Here is a 17,359-nt window from a genome sequence, read left to right on the forward strand (position 1 = left end):
TAATATTAAGATTCCATTCCAGTGGAAGAAATAAAAAGAAAAGTACTAAAAAAAACCCCTTGAAATTGTAATTTTTCAGTGGAAATATAATTTGAGTCACAAATATTTGACAGCATTATCTTTTTAATAATACACTGGGTTAAATTCTGGAATATTCATGCAAATGACTTTATCGCATTAAGTTTGATGATTTCCCTTGCCCACATAAAATCCTCCAATGGCTTCCCATAGACCTCAGGATAAATTTCAAATCTGGTCCCTGAGTACTGATCCAGGTGTGTCTCCACCTATGTGGTCCTTTCCCAACCTACAGTCCAACAGGAGGGTGTTTAAAGTTCCAAAATCCACTGTCTTCTCTCACTCTCTTCTTCTCTTCACTGTGCCTTTTCATGTGTTGACAGACACCACTGCCATCACATAGTACTTAATTGACAGAGCCTTGCACAGTGCCTGGGTTGAGGGAGTGCTTAATAATATTGCTGATGAACTGAATGAACCGAATGTAGACCCACTACATTTTTACAGAGCGAAGACTCTGTTTCATTTATTCTTCTAACCTGGGGAGGACAGTATTTATCTGTCATTTGTTCTAGAGTCAGGGTATTAAAGTGAAAAGAATACTCTCTAGGGTTTGGGAGATTTCAGCTTTCACCCTTGTTAGTCGGCTAACCTTAGACTAATGTTTTACCCTGTCTCGGCTCCTGACACAGTGAGGAACTTGGCTGAACCATTGCAGTCTCTTTTTGCTCTAACTTCAATGGTCTTTATCTTCCCCATTCATTTTCTTGATGGAATGTAGTCCCCAGTCCCTGCCCAAAGCCTTTTTTTATATTTCCTTTTGTAAGACACTGCATAGGCGCTAATATCCAGTAACCTGTGTAATTATCCACGGGAAAGTAGTTCAAAACGCAGCCGCTGTTTTAGCCAAGGCTGAAAGATAAACACAGATGGGCAACAGAGCAGCTCGGAAAATCAACCACTTTATTCATCAGGCCACCTGGTCATCCTTTACAGTGTCTTTTTGTACAGTCATTAGGAAAAGACGCATTAGAAGCTGTTAATTCACAGCTGAATTTGCTGGCCCAAGGTCTCCTTCCTAAAAGGTCGGACACTGATAAATTACTAAGCATTTTTGAGGAGAATGTTGTTGATACCATGAATAGCCTCTTGGACCCTCGTGATCTAAGATTTGCACTTTGATATTTGGGGGTGACTTGAAATGATTACAGTTTTTTCTACAGCTGTCTTGTTTTCATCTTGCTAAGCTCTCTCTAGTATGGCTAATAATCTCATTACCAATAGATGCTAAAAAATGCAACTCAGCCATGTAAGAAGTTACACCCAGTGAGCACCTCACTTGCACCCCTTCCTTCTGCAGCTTCTTCTGAACTTAATATCTATGAATCTTCTTGTTCCCTTTTCAACACAGCTACTTCATATGCTTGAAACCGCCCCATAACGCCCCAGGACAGTCTCCACTCTTAGGTCCTCCACCTGCTGGTTGATCCCCAAAGATTCCTTGAGTGCAATTTACCAGCTTCTCTGCCCACCTGCATCCCCACTGAGGAGGGCTCAGTCAGACTCCTCTCCTGGGGGCTTCCTGGCCTGCCAACTCCCAGCCAGTTCCCCCATCCAACTTCTCCACCCTATGAAAACTCAGGCCAAGCCCATTTCTGGGCTGAATCAAGAAATTCAGAAATTCCATACCAAGTGGCAGTAGCATTGGACGGCAGAGCAGAGGGTAAGAACAGAGCCATCTCTCATCAGGAGATTCCAAGAGGACTTTTCAAGGCACGGAACCTGTGAGAACGCTTTCCTGGTTGTCTGTCTGTCATTTTCTTTCTCCCTAACCCTTTCAATGAGACTTCAATATTTTTTTTTCTCCGAGGGTGAAAAAAATTACAGTTGAACGTTCACTTCCTGTTTAACTTGTGATGGAAAAAACCCCGTATGCTGTGCAAATTCAACTATGGATAAAAATAGCTCTGCTATCGTAAAGTCAGTAAGTGAACATAAAAAGCTCTTTGTGATCTCAGGATATCCGTAACCTGGCATCTGTCACCGTCCCTCTGTTCTCATCCAGAGGCGAGGCATTCAGAACAAGGATTCCATGCTTAATGGCACCTTGAGAGTAAGTGCTCCCAGGTGCCCATCAAACCTGTCACTCCGAACAGCTGTCGCTAAGTGATGACTTGTCCCTCCACCCTCCGTTGCTTTTTGCATAAACAGGTCTGCAGCGCTGTGCCAGGAGAGCCTTCCAGGGCTAGATGTGCAATGCCGCGTCCATAAGAATAGCGAGCCGCACTCACCTGGCTTTGCTGTGCCCGTTCCAACATTCCTCTTCGTTGGACGTGCCCGCCGTCACACTCTCGTCCTTGCAGATGGCGTAGGGCAGTGCTGACCATACCTTTTTAGAGAGCTTCAGTTTCTCTTTTATGTCTGTGACCTGATCAAGAAAGCAAGGAAAGAGAGTGAACATTCTCCCCAGGCGTCGTCCATTTCTACACAAGGATGCAACTCAGGGGAAGGTTAGAGAGTCTGCTATAGGACTAGCACAGACTCTCCATCAGCTTTAAGGGAGACATCATCCTGCAGGATATGTTGCCCAGGAAAGCCTCACTTTTTCTTTTCTCCATCTCCCTCTAGATTCCAGCAGGGAGCTCTCAGGTAATTGGCTCCTGGTTTTCCATCGTTTCTGTCCTCCCATCCTTTGAAGTAAAAACTTCTGAAGCATCTCAGCTGGCTTCAGGTCCCTCTCCAGCTGGGAGAAATAGGTGTTCTCTATTGCAAACGCCCTCAATATATTCTTTAGGATTCATATGCCTGGATGTCAGATAAATGCACCTAAAGGATGCATGAAGAGATACAGCACTTTCCCCAAAGGTCTACTTGTTTCTGCAAGAAATGAATATTGTCACTAATTCAGTTGCTGGTAACCCCTGCACTTGACCAAGTGACAAGCCCACACAGCACACTCTTGGACGATGAACAGCAACCCAAATTCACTTTAAAATCTCTAGCAGCAGAAAGAAGAGTCATTACAAATACTAGCAAGTGTAAAATCCACAGCCCTGTGGGTGGATGGCTGGGAGGAGCTTAGTACCAGCATCTTTAGTGCTTTCAGTCTCAGCACTGACTTTTCGTCTGTGGAAAAGGTAGAGAGAGAGATTCAGTACAATTTTGGCTCCATAATTACAATCTAGTTTCATGCAGTCACGATCCTTATTTCCTATTCTGTCTACATGAACATTGGGAAAATCTGTGGATGGTTGAAATGCCTCTGTTATAGGTTGAGTTATGTCCCCCTAACATTTGTATGCTGAAGTCCTAACCCTCAGTACTTCAAGAATAAGACCTTATTTGAAGATGGGGTCTTTACAGAGGTAAGGAAGTTAAAATGAGGTCATTAGCCTGGCCCTAATCCAATGTGACTGGTGTCCTTATAAAAGGGGAAACTTGTACACAGAGATATGCATAGAGGTAAGACAATGTGAAGAGACACAGGAAGAAAACATTCATCTACAGGCCAGGGAGAGAAACCTGGAAAAAATCCTTTCCTCTCAGCCCTCAGAATCAACCAATCCTGCTGACACATTGACTTTAGACTTCTAGCCTCCAGAACTTTGGGACAATAAATTTCTGTGGTTTAAGCTGCCCACACCTCATTATGACAGCCCTAGAAAAGCTATGCAGCATCCTAGAAGGGAGGACCACTGACACTTGTAATCAGTGGCTTTTGGAAACAAAGTATTCTTTGTTTACTGTGGATGGAGTACAGATGTGAGAAAAAATTCCAAAGATCTGTTGTCAGGTGTAAGAGGGAACACAAAGAAATAAAAGATCTCTGATCTCTCATGTTGTCCCTAGTCATATTTCTTGGTAGTTCCAGAATTGTACAGTTTTTTTTTTTGTGTGTGTGTGTGTGTGTATTGCTGCTTTTTTTAATTGAAAAAAGCCCATGATTCTTTAGGAGGTGATACAAGATTATTTTCCAGTCAGACAGTCAGATCATAATTTCTACAATTTCTGTAATAACCATAAATGCCAGAGGTTCCTGTTCTTCCCACACCAATTCACTTTTGTCACCTATATGTGAAATGTCACTTCTGAAAAATGGGGAAAAAATATGCTGAGGATTATGTTTTTATCACAGTCCTCCTCTCCTGATGAAAAACGTTCTGATTGCTGAATTTTGAATATTGATACAAGAAAGATGAATAATATCTTATCCATAAAAATCTTTTTCTAACTAGACGGTTGTCTCAGAAACAAAGTTATATTAGACACAGCAGCCAATTCTCAGGGGGAAAGGAGCAATGGCTTCTCTTATCCATCTGCACTTCTTCTAAATTCAGAATTTACTGAGCAATTCTACAAGCGGTAGCATAGGCATCTGGCATAGGCTCTGGCTTCATGATTTTAGAACACACAGAATTGTACAGTTTTTGGCCCTTGCTTATTTGTGATTCTGATGATGACAGAGATTTCAGTCGTGGGAAATACATGTTCACCAGTACGTACTGAAAATGACCAGAATGCTGAATCCAAGAAGCTGGTACACATCCTTCAATAGTGTGATGTTACTTTTGTTTCAGAGCATAAAAAAATCCACAAGTAATGACCTTCCAACGAGTAGCTTACAATCAGCAAATGTTTAGGGTAGCTTAAAAACTACACTCTCTGATTTCCCCCATTTGTGCTGACTTTGGTCCACAGGCTTCCCCCTGGCTCTCCTTCCAGCCAATCTGACTGGCTAAGGGGGTTGTGATGATGCCAGTCGTTTTCTGCTTACCATTCCTAGCACAGATGTGGGTACAGATCGTTATTTTTTTTTTTAATTTTTGTTTTAAAGATATGTGGCCATTTCTATCCAGCCATAGATGGATAGACATTCTCTGTTTAACAGTTATTCAAAAACCTTCAAACCCCTGAAACACCAACTAAGAAATGTTGAAAACATGATAGAGAAACCACCATTCTGCAGCCATCTCATAGTAATAATTGATCTCAGTAAGTATCATCAATAGATGCTGTTGTGGGTTGAATTGTGTCCACCCCAAAAGATGTTGGATCCTGCCCACCAGTACCTGTGAATGTGACCTTGACCTTATTAGAGTCTTTGCAGATGATCAAGTTAAAATGGGGTCATTAGGGTGGGCCCTAATCCAATATGACTTTGTCCTTATTAAAAGGGGAGATTTAGCCACAGACACACAGACACACAGACAGACAGACAGACACACACACACACACACACAGGGAGGACATCACGTGAAGATGAAGGCAGAGATTGGGGTGATGCATATACAAGCCAAGGAACACCAGAGGTGGCCAGCAAGCCACCGGAAGCCAGGGGACAGGCCTGGGACAGATTCTCCCTCACAGCCTCAGAAGGAAACAGCCCTACTGACATTTGGATCTCAGACTTCCAGCTTCCAGACCGTGAGAAATTAAATGTCTAATGTTGTAAGCCACCAGGTTGGTGGTTACACAGCCCTAGCAAACCAGTAGAAGTGCAAAATAATATTGGGTAAAAGTTTAATGGGGAACAGGATATTTACACAATCCCAAAGCATTCCCCACAGATGACATTATTACAAAAGGATGACTGTCATCATTCTACGGTGCAGAAACTTGGCAGACTCTACCTTAACCAAGTGAGCAAAGTAACAGGACAGATATCGGGTACCTCCTGATGTGATGGGACAAGAAGGACCTATCACTTATGCAGCGAAAATTCATAACCTGGATCCAATCATGAGGACACATTAGACAACCTCCAACTGAGGGATGTTTTACAAACAACTGGCCTGTATTCCTCAAAAATGTCAGCCATAAAAGGTAAAGAAAAGCTGAAGAGTGCGTCTAGATTAAGAAGAATAAGAAACATGACGTCCAAATGCAGTGGACGGTTCTGGATTGGGCACTAGATTGGAAAAATAATTGCCAGGAAGGATATTATTGAGATAGTTGGCAAAATTTGAGCACTGACTCTGTATTAGATAATATTGTATCAGTGTTAAATTTCCTGAACATGAATCCTATTGTGATAACACAGGAGAATGTCATGTTCTTAGGAGATACACACTGGAGTATTTAGAACTAAAGAGTTATGATTTCCACAGCTTATTCTAGAATGGTTCAAGAATAATAATAAGAATAAAAACACATAGATGTATAGAGCAAGAGAGTGAGAAAGCAAATTTAAGAAAATTTTAATAATTGGTGAATCTAGATGGAGTTATAAATTTTTTTCCAAAATTGCAATTTTTCAGTAAGTTTGAATTAAAAAAAATAAAACACGTCAAAAATAAAATCCTTCACATTTGATTTGTTCGGCAGGGTGTCACTTCAATGTCTCTAACCTCTAACCTGGACTACCTGCTTAGGCCCCTCATCTTCACTGTTCTAAACACAAACCCCAGAGGCAGAAATAGGTATTACATATTCATTGCTAGTCCAGAAAATGATCACCAGCTTCAGGATGGAAATACTGTAAGCTTTATTCTGTCTCATAATAAATACACCAAGAATGAACCTTCGCCTGTCTGCTTTTTTTCATATAGAAATCCCTCCTTTATGCTGTGGGAATCTGAACCAAATATATATATATTTTGAGACAGAGAAAGTACAATTGCATGACATCCCACAGATATCTCCTCTTCTAATATTTGCCAAATTGAACAGCGTATATGATGCTGCTCTTTCTTTAAATCAAACTCAAGTATTGCATCTTTCATGGTGCATTCTCTGGCCCCCTGGTTAAATTTGGATGGAACTTTCTGTGTTCCGCAGGGGGCCCTGTTCATGATTCTGAGTACTGATCGCTCCTATCCATTATAATTGGCTTACTTTTCTGACTCTCTCTTAGACCACATGCATCTTGAGGGCTGGGACAGGGTTCTAATTTGTCTTTATCCCCAGTGCTTAGAGGGGTTGGGTGACCAACCACCCCATTTTTCCTGGGACATAGGAGAATCTAGGACACTGAATTTTCAGCCCCAAACCGGAAAGTCCCGGGCAAACCGAGATGAGTTAGACACACAGGTCTCAGCACACAGCAAGTGTTCAATAAATGTTGGTTGAGAAAATGGGTTTCTTTGCCCTAGTATATTACAAAGTCATAGACCTTATGGCTAACACAAAATAGTTGGGGGGTGTCACACACTGTGGGCTCTTATCTCAAAAGGGTGGGGAAGCACTGAGGGTCCTCCCAGGAGTTGTATCTGGCTTAGTGAGGGGTGAGGGTCCCTTCTGACCGTTCACTACGGCACATTTTATAATCAGGTCACTTTCACTCTGGCATTTCAGAAGCCAGGCATTTTCATTGTGCAACTGAAGGCGATAACGGCAAAGGCGCAGTGAGAGAGGCAAATGCTGTTTTAACATTCTGCACGAAAACATCATCCAATTACTTCCAGGCTGGGGTGGTGAGGCAGACAGCTGAAAAAAATGGACACTATTAGCCACTGGAGAGGAATATGCCTTTGATTCTAAAGACTAGCTGAATGATTGCACTTTGTTTTCTGGTGTCAAGAAAGTTTTTCAATTCTCACACCATTTAGAAGTATATTTTCATTTTCTTTTCTTTTTCTTTTTGAATCATAATGTAACTTACTTTGCTGTAGCTCTAGATCTGAGTTTTTTTTTTTTTTCTTCCTGGAGACTTAAGTTCACCCAACAATGTGCTAAGTTTTATGTTAGCAAGCATTCTTGGTAGAAATATATTACTGACAGTAAGAGTGAGCCCTAATTCATTAATAATACAAACTTGATGGGAACAAAGACCTGGGATCAGATGTGGAATTTACAACTTCTTTTCCCTGCTTCCCAAATGAGCGATTCTAGGACAGATGAACTCTCTCCAATACTTGCAAATTATATTTACCATTTGTCCAGTGTTACATTAGGAGTATTGTACTATTAGTAATACCTGTGTACTAAATATTTTTCATCTATGCTATTGACAGATTGTGAAAGTTAAACAACAATTTCTGTCATGCTATAGGAATCTGATCCAAATAGATACTGTTGGGATCCATAGGGGAAATGTGAGCCCTCTTAGAGAACCTATCGGGACTTGATTCTGATTTCTGACCATTTCAACTGCTGGCTTCAGTAAGGCAGACACTCTCAGTTTAAAGCCTGTCAAGGGTCCTGAATACTTGACTATAGAAACACAGTGGTACCATTTTCGTACCCACCGTACAGAACTGTACAATTACATAGAAGAGGGAGGCAGCTGAGAAAGTGGAGGGGCTGCTGAAAACAAAGGGATTAGCAAAAACAAAGCATAAAGAAGGACTGTCCAAACACTGTCATCTGATAACTTCAGTTAAGAAGTAATCTTGCCCCAAATATTTAACCTGAATCTTATCAGGCTTCTGACTTAACAACTTCCAGTTTACAGGAAATATTAGGGACAGAGGTATAAACTAAGTAACACCATAAATAAATGATCAGACACATCCAGTGTGTGGGATATTATATAAGACAACTGGCCTTGACTCTTCAAAAGAAGTGGGAGAAAAAGAAAGGAAGATTGTTGTAAATGAAAATAAAACAAAAACAAAACTCTAAAAGCATAACAATCAAATGCTATGTGAAGACATTAACTGAATCCTGGATCTGGAGGTGGGTACTGAGGGTTAAGAGAGAGTTTTGAGATAATTGAGGAATTTTGAATATAATATAGGTAGTAGATGATGTTACTGAATTCCTGTTAATATTCTTAAGTGTAATCATGGTATTGTGGTTGTGTAGGAGATGATCCTTGCTTTTAGAAGATTCACAAGGAGGTATTCAGAGACAAAGTGTTATTTTGTCTTAGACTTACTTGAAAGTAGCAAGAAAGTCAACCATGATTGAATCTACACAAAGAATACATGGATGTTAACTTTATTATTTTTCCAACCATTTCGGTGTCATTTGAAAAAGTTAAAAATAACAGAAAGTTGGGAAAAGAAATAAGACTTTATTGTCAGGTCACATGGTGTTTAAGAGCCTTGCTGCATTCAGCCTAGGGCAGTAACTGACTCAAAACAATTGAGGGCTAACTGGGAGCTTTCATTGAGCTAAGGCACTTACATTCCATCTTCACAACTCTGTGCTGAAGTATTACTCCCTGCTTGCAACTGGGAAATGGGGGTTTAGAGAAGTGAAAAAAAATGGCGACACATCTAGTAAATGGCAGAGATGAAATTCAAATTCAAATGTAGACTTCAGAATTGTTACTCTTAACCCCTAGGCTTGAGAGGGATGTTGCTTATAGCTATGGTCTCCACCTTGTGTGTGTTGTTTTGGTGGTGGGGTGATGCGCATGTCCTTAGGGGTGGGTAAGATGATTCAATGTGATTCAAGACAAAAACATTAGAAGTTCTATTTCTATTTTTTAAATATAAAAATATTAGGGGAGGGCTTCCCTGGTGGCGCAGTGGTTGAGAGTTCGCCTGCCAATGCAGGGCACGCAGGTTCGTGTCCCTGTCTGGGAAGATCTCACATGCTGCGGAGTGGCTGGGCCCGTGAGCCATGGACGTTGAGCCTGCGCGTCCGGAGCCTGTGCTCCACAATGGGAGAGGCCACAACAGTGAGAGGCCCGCATACCACACACACACAAAAAATTATATATATGTATATGGGGAATTAAGCCTTCCTAATATTTCATCTATCTACCGATTGATGTGCCTTCAATCGGTCCTTGTAGCAGTGGCCATTTCTCAATTATCCCATGAGAAGAGTGAGATTAGACATTGGGAGAAGGCTTGAAATGGCACCTTCCTCTCCCCTCGTTAGCTGGCTCCTGGGGTATTGAAATCTATCCCAGTTCATAAGTGCTGGTTAGATGCATTTATGGGCTAGATTATGTAGTTTTAACTAATTCATTAAATGGACCAGTGACTTAAAATGACTTTTGCAAAGAAACTTTGGATTTCTTGCTTTTCAAACAGTGCAAGCACAAGTGAACGGCAGTAAAATGGCAGGTATGATACTTCCCTCACTCTTGATACGTCTGCAACATTACAGAGTAAAAATAATAAAGGTTCTGTATTTTATCCCACTCTTCAAAAGTTTCTATTTTTTGCATACATCTCACAAGGTACAAGAGTATATTAGTTCAGCAGTGCTTATATATAATTTATGCATAAATAGTTATAAATATACTGGATGTCTATGATTCTGATTTTTTGCTGATAGAAATGTGAGATCAAAAAAATTGGAGCTTGCTAGTCTATAGCACCGGGACTGACACGATATATTTTGAATCACTGACTTAGCAAGCAAAAACATTTAGTGAAATCAGTTTAGTGAGATAGGGAAGTGTATTACAATTTAGAAAAAGTTCCAATACATTGGTTAAATAAGAAAAAAGGCTTTTGTTGCTAGCATTCATCCATTAAAGACTTCATATATGTCTTCTATAAGTCAGGTTTTCTGTATCCCCTTGGGGATACAAATGTGGCTGGTACATAGTTATTGCTCTTGAAGCGTTCCTAGCATCCCTGGCTAGAGGCAGGTAAACAGACACAGAGCAAATAGGATAGTCATGGGTAAGCCAAGGGCTCTGGGGGCACTGACATCAATTTGTCCCGAAATTTCCTTTCTGGGGAAAACCATTCCCTCCCAAGCAAATAAAGCTTTGCTGATATTTGCTTTTTGGTGGCTGCTGAACTCTGCAATGGGGACTATTAGGAAGCTGGGTAATTAGTCATTTCTATCCGGAGGGAGGAAAAACAAAAAATGTATCATGTCCTCCCAAGTTTTCGCCTCCAACGATGGGCTGATTTTATCCATGCACAAGTCATCGCTTCTAGCCACCACTCTGGTCTTTAGCACCTCCTTTTGCTAAGGAGCATCTGTGCTTTCCTGACTCCAGGGGAATATCTGGTCCACGGTGGAGATTTGCTAAACAGCGCTGTGTATGTCCTGGGTTTTTAAGAAATATTTGTTCAATGAATAAATACATGTACAGCATTGCCAATTATCTGCTAAGGGAAGTAAGATTTCAAAAATGATCGATTATCTGTCAGCAGCTGCCTTTTGGACTTTCCTTTGGAGAGGAAGGAAGACATAGGCACATTCAGTCAGACTTTCTGAAAAAAAGTGCTTTCCCCTGACCTGATTACCACCGAGCCAGAGGGAGATCTCAGATGATACCTCCAATCCTCTAAGTAGGATTCTAGGCTCCTGCCTTCTTGAATGTCATTCCAGGTGTAATTTACACAGGTAAGATGGAAGAACCTTGGAGATCTCAGAGGCAATCTGGGCTTGGGGGAAAAAACCATGAGACTTTAACTAAAAATAGAATGAATCCCATCTTAGACAGCCTTTACAATCCTTATAAAGACATACCATTTCCAGTAACTTCCCTTTGGTTTCCTAAGCGAGTGACCTGTTAAATTTTGATTGGGAGTGTTTTTGAACTTTGTTATTACCTTTGGTTCTATATGGATTCTTTGATGGGGCATATTTGATCTCTTCCAAGAGACTTTGCCCATGGCTGTCTATCTACTACCTGAGGCCCATCTACCTTGGACCTTTTCTATCCTCTGGATCTTGCCTGTGAAGTGTGAGATGTGAACTGTCAGAAGAGCCCCTGCTGTCTTCCCTCAATCATGTCGGGGCCAGAATTCACTTCACTGGATACCTGTGGTGTGTACCTGGCTGGATGCCCTATCTGCTCACAACTTCAGAAAGATTCCAGTGTACCTATGTCATCTGTATGGAAACATAATGTAACTGGATGTAAATAATGTATACCATATCTTTAGAAAAAAGATGGTAAATATTTAAAGGGCTGTACACTAAATAATACAAGTTGAGGGGTGAAAAAAAAACAACGTGAATATTTTATAGGCTGAACGTCATTTGTTAGCTTTGGAAAACAATCTGTTTCAAGAAATAAAGGCAGCCTTTATTAAAAAATGGTACATGATACCATTTTTTCAACCTGAGAGTTTAATAATCCGGTTTCAGAGACGGTGACCTCATCCGGCTTTACTCTAGAGAAGAATGCTCTTTTCTTATAGCACCAAGTCATTCAACTCATGGTGTCCACCTGTATTGGAATTCAAGCCGTGGATCCACCTCCAGTGCTCAAACGATGGTCTGCATGCACGTGTTCACGACTCCTCACTTGACAATACATCCAGATCATCTGGAGTAGAATATTTAACGTTCCAGCGTCCCAGAGGGAATGCTAATCTCTCTAATGGGGCCCAATAGCTGTGAATACAATCTTCCTACTACTCTTAAGGAAGAGGGGTTACTGATGCCATTTAGTTCAACGAGGAGGCTGAAGACACATGATATGCTTAATCTACTTGTTCGATTTATGTTGAAGCTTGAACTCAAGTCCATTCTTCTGATACGGCTTTTAGCATCCTATTCACGAGAACATCAATTTTCCATTTGTTCTGAGTCTGTGAAACTCTTTGGTGTTATTTTTCAGGTCTCAGATTGTCCCTGTCTATTGTGTAATGTTTTGGTAGGTTCTGGAATGCTTGCAGAAACCACCTGTGACACCTGTTCTTTCTGGGAGCTTCTAAATAGGTCTTGGGGATGACACAGCAGGGTCCTGTTACATGCAGTTTATCCGTGAACCCAAAGCAGACTTTGGCTACACAACTCTGTCACCCAGCACTCTGCTGAGGGCTTGGGTCACAAGACAATCTAAAACCAGCCTTGAGTTCTGGGCTTCCTCAGATGTTCCCAGGGAATTCAACAACACGTTCTTATCTGTTACCACGTGACATATTCTCCCTATTGTGGATTGGTGCTTTTCACATTCCTTGCCAAGGACATAAACACATATGCGTTTTGTAGGAATAACTAAGAGGGATGAAAAAACTGGTGGGAAGTGAGAATCGTTGAAGGTTCAAAAAGACACTGCTTAGTTTTGTCAAGTTTCTCCGGGGGTTGGGAATTGGATAAAAAATTTGAAAGTCTGCACCATCCCCTCTGGCTTCAGGTTTGGAGTTTCTCGGCTAGAGGATGACACTATATTAAAGGCATGACCTTGAAAAGACAGATGGAGCTTTTTTTCTGGCAAAACACTGGTCCTCAAAGTGGAATAAACATGGGAAACACTTTCTTCCTCCGCTGCTCAGGTCAGATTTTTGCGGCAGATCTTAAGAATAAACAACAGCGAAGTTTCAAATCTTCACGCTCATACCTAATGTCCTGATTGTACCTCCTTCCTGAATGGTATTATAACTTAGGCAAGAAAGGGTAATACGCGTTCTACACATCCTTGAGAGATGGCACAGTTTGACATCGAACTAATCTCGAATTCAAGAGTGAAAAGGAAAAGGCAGGAAGACGTTTGGTCCGCGGAAATGCATGTGATCAAAGTATTACTTTGCACAGTGGGTGCCTAAATTGTGGCACTATTTACTTCTCAAGACTGAAAATAGAAATAACTTCAAGAAGTGGTTTTTATCACTGAATCACAGAAAATAGAGGCTCAGCAGAGCTCCCATGGCCCAACACTTCTAGAGCATTCCTGACAGAAACTCATCTAGTCTCAGTTTAAATGTTTCCAATGACAGATATCAATGCTAATATGAAGAGGACTTGGGATTTGCTGCCTGACCCAAAGCCAGTCACTGCCCCTCTCCGAGCAGTTCCGGGGGTTTTCATGGACAAGGCTTGACTATGAAGCATAAGCGTGTTCTTTCTCCTCCTCCTGTGACTGGCATTGGGATGGAGCTCCCAACTTTCCCTCTTGCTTTGCTTTGTGGATTCTGTTTTTTTCTGCCCATCACCTGGTAAAGTCTCCTTTTGATTCATTTCTGACCTTAAGTCTGTCCAACCTTTGCTCTCTCAATCTCTGCTCCCAGCTTTTGAGACCAGCTCTGTCTTCCTCGATTGCTACCTTTGGTCTCTATTGCTTCTCAGGCATTATTTTGGCAGCGTAGGTGCAGACATCCCACGGAGCTTTCCCTGACCTAGAGCCTGAATTGTGACAAGTACCGATTCTAAGTTAGGTTATTAGACATGTGGTCTTCATGATGCCTGATAGGAAGATCTCAGAGGCATGCTCAAATGAAGAGAAAGAATTCAGTATTTCTAGCAGTTATAAAGCAGTTTGGATATTTAAAGACTGACCTCTGCTCCCACCATCATTTATTCTATCACTATTGAATGAAAACTTTTGGAAGTTCTTTGTGGCTTGAAAAGCAGATTTCCCTCACTTTCCCTCAATTTTCTGATATAGCCAACAAGATCATGGCAGTGGCTTGGACTGATCCCTTTGTATGGGACTAACCTGGAAATTAACACTAATTCAGGAAAGTGCCAGAAAAAGCTTATATATTTAATAGCCCAATTTTGCCAACATGAAAAAAGCTTGAAGTTCTGAACATCCAGTCTTGCTGAAAAAATTCTGATTCTCTGCCAACTATTACTTCAAGTATACGATCTCTCCATAGGATCTTTGACGATACTCAGAAAATCCATATAGAGTCTCTAACTCTACCTGTGATTGAGATACTGCAGTGATTCTGTTATGCTCATAACCACCTGAAGTTACTCTTAAAATGTTGAATTTTCATCTTCGGGGAATGAAATCCAGGGCATTACAAGTATGTCTGCTAATTAAAAAAGGGGGAGGAGGCATGGCAAAGCATTCAAGTTGAGGCATTCCTGAATATTTTAGGATCCGTCATTTAATTCTAAATGTGTGGGGCTGTATTCTTTCACACCAAAGCTGAGAAACAGGTGTGTATTCTGGTCTTTTGCTCCGAAGCCACTACAGATTTTTGGAACTTACCAAGGAATGAAAAATATCCTTTTGCTTATGCATTGGTGTAATTGAGCAGGGCCTTCTTAAGTAAGATATTACAAACATGATTCCATCCAACAGCAAGAGGACCCACAAAGATGTACACACATTGGAAAAGTAATTTAGGTGAAGCATAGAAAAATATTCAGCAAATGGTGGGTGGAAATCAGATTTCTCTAAATTCTAAAACCATTTAGGGTAGAGATGAGTTGACCTAAATCTCTTATAGAATAGGCGACACAAAGCATACAAATCTCTTTTGGGCATGTGTGATTTGATTTATACTTAACTATGTAGACTTGTAGTTCGTGGTGAACAATAAATGCTATTTTTGCATCTATTGTGTTATATTCATGATAGAACACAATGTTCTGCCTTTTCCTTCGTGGATTTATTGGGAATTGATTCTAGTTTAATTGCCAGTGATTTAGGCCTAAGGGAATTTGAAGAACAACAGAATGAGATACCAATAAATGCAACCAAGAATGTCAATCACAGGACCCAAGGATGTCCATTAACTCTAACTCAGACCTGTAGTCTATACACTGGGAAGAGAAGAACATGATAAGTGGATAATTCCTTCCGTGGGTCTTAACTTCAACATCTCTTCTCTAGGGCTGGCCTTGACCCCCAGGGCCACTTAGGATCTCCCCTGTATGTTCACACAGGGATGCCTCTAGTTTTTCCTGTCATAACGATTTCCCCATTCATTGGGACTGTGGGTCTTCCCTCCTAGATTGCAGGTGACATCAGGGCAGGTCCTCTGTCATTTATGTTCAGCACATCCTAGGAGATGAGTGTCCCATCTGGCACAACACTTGGTTTATGGCAGCAGTCAACAGACAGCCAGTGGATAAATAAACGAACGAATAAATGTAGTAGAGTAGACAGAGGGCAAATCTAAATTCTGAGCCTCTAAATTAAATTGTAAATGAAATTTGAAGAGTAGATTTCCTTACTTGCAAAATAAATTGTTGCCTTAGGGAGGGCATCTCTTATAAAACTCCCTACTTTATGGAGAAATGGTTGTGTAGGGTCTACTTATGGGTAGTTGGTTCAATTAAACACACACACACACGCATATCAGTTTAGTGTCTACAATGTACTGGGCACACAGTCACACATACAAGATGGTCTTGCCTTCAGGGAATTTACTACCCAGTGAGAGAACAGACTTACACATAAATAAGCATAATAAATTGATCACAGGTTTCAAGGCTGTAGGGCACGAGAAGTCAAGTCAATGTTTTACTGTTGAGGAGGAGGTGGCATCGAGGGAGGCTTCAAGGAAGAGGTGGCAGTTGAACCGAGCCTTAAAGGAGGAGTAGCACCTACAGGTAGAAGGGTTGGGAAGATCTCTTTTTGGCAGAGGGGCCCTGAGTGGCAAAAGTTCATAGATGTGAAGGCTCTTCATTACGGGAGAGAAGCAGATGTGCCTGGAGTGTGGAGATGTGTTTGCTTTAACTGTGACTTTGGCAAAGTCGCATCATTTCCCTACAATTTGGTTTCAAAATGGGGAAACCACTGCCTTTCCCTGCCCCCTGCCAACTGTCTTCTTAAAGACTTAATAACGCTCAGTAAGTTAATATATTGCGAGGAGACTTGGAGATGGAAGTTCTTAATGAGTAGAAACATCACCATGGGGACAGATGGCACAAGGGGACGAAAGTGCACTCTTTCTGGGAAATCAAGTTCTTACTCCTGGGAGGTAAATTACCTTTTCCTGGGAGCCATCTGGTTACCTTAAAGATCCAATTTACCCCATGGGGGCACCAAGGAGGGGCGCCATTTACTCCCCTTATGATTAGACTCCAGTGACATCATAGTATTTGACTTTCACCTTTACATCTTAACCATCCAATAACCTAGACCGATTCTCTTGGTCTCCTCCAAGTGGCAAAGATGTCAGAGGTCCCTTTTTTAGCTCTAGTGGGAGAGGAACAATCTTTTAAAATAGCAGAATGTCCATTCTGGGCAAGGAAACAATGAACGTCTAAAGCAGCAACATCCAATAGAAATACGATGTGAGTCACAAATGTAATTTAAAATTTTCTAGGAGCCGTATTAAAAAAAGTAAAGTGAAGATAATTTTAGGAATATATTCTGTTTAACCCAAGCCATCCAAACTATTATTGTTTCAACATATAATGAATATGAAACATTTTAATTAGACAGTTTACATTCTTTTTTGTATTAAGTCATCAAAATTTGGTGTGTGTTTTATGTTTACAGCCCATCTCAGTTCAGTCTACTGATATCTCCAGTGCTCAATGGCCATACGCAGCTGGTGGCTGCCATGTTGGGAACATAGGTCTAAGGTCCTTCCCGGGCACATCGGGAAGTGGGGGCCAGTGACATGGTGGGGGGAGCTGAGTTGTTTGAATGAGTTGAAGACAGGCTGTTAGCTGAACATTAGAGGGTTCAGTATGTCTTTCTGAATTCTTTGGGTAGGTGGTACTTCCAATCAACAGAACTCATTTTCATCCCTTTTCTTTGGTGCCATTCTCCTGCCCTCCACTGCGTCCCCCTGATCAACTGCCCAAAGTGCACCCACCAGGAAAGAACTGGATTGAAATT

General features: G+C 41.2%; 1 protein-coding gene across 2 annotated transcripts in view; it reads right to left on the reverse strand.

The window, feature by feature from the left end:
- Positions 1-17,359, reverse strand: part of GPC6 (glypican 6) — a gene marked incomplete at both ends in the record, with an annotated part of 1,094,878 nt that overhangs the window by 14,595 nt on the left and 1,062,924 nt on the right. For both annotated transcript variants that reach the window (XM_079722019.1, XM_079722018.1), the window contains one exon: positions 2,310-2,446. In XM_079722019.1, the coding sequence (XP_079578145.1) occupies positions 2,310-2,446 (137 nt within the window). The remainder of the gene's footprint in view (positions 1-2,309; positions 2,447-17,359) is intronic.

The sequence above is a fragment of the Hyperoodon ampullatus genome (assembly GCF_949752795.1).
Source record: "Hyperoodon ampullatus genome assembly, chromosome: 16".
Classification (NCBI taxonomy): Eukaryota; Metazoa; Chordata; class Mammalia; order Artiodactyla; family Ziphiidae; genus Hyperoodon; species Hyperoodon ampullatus.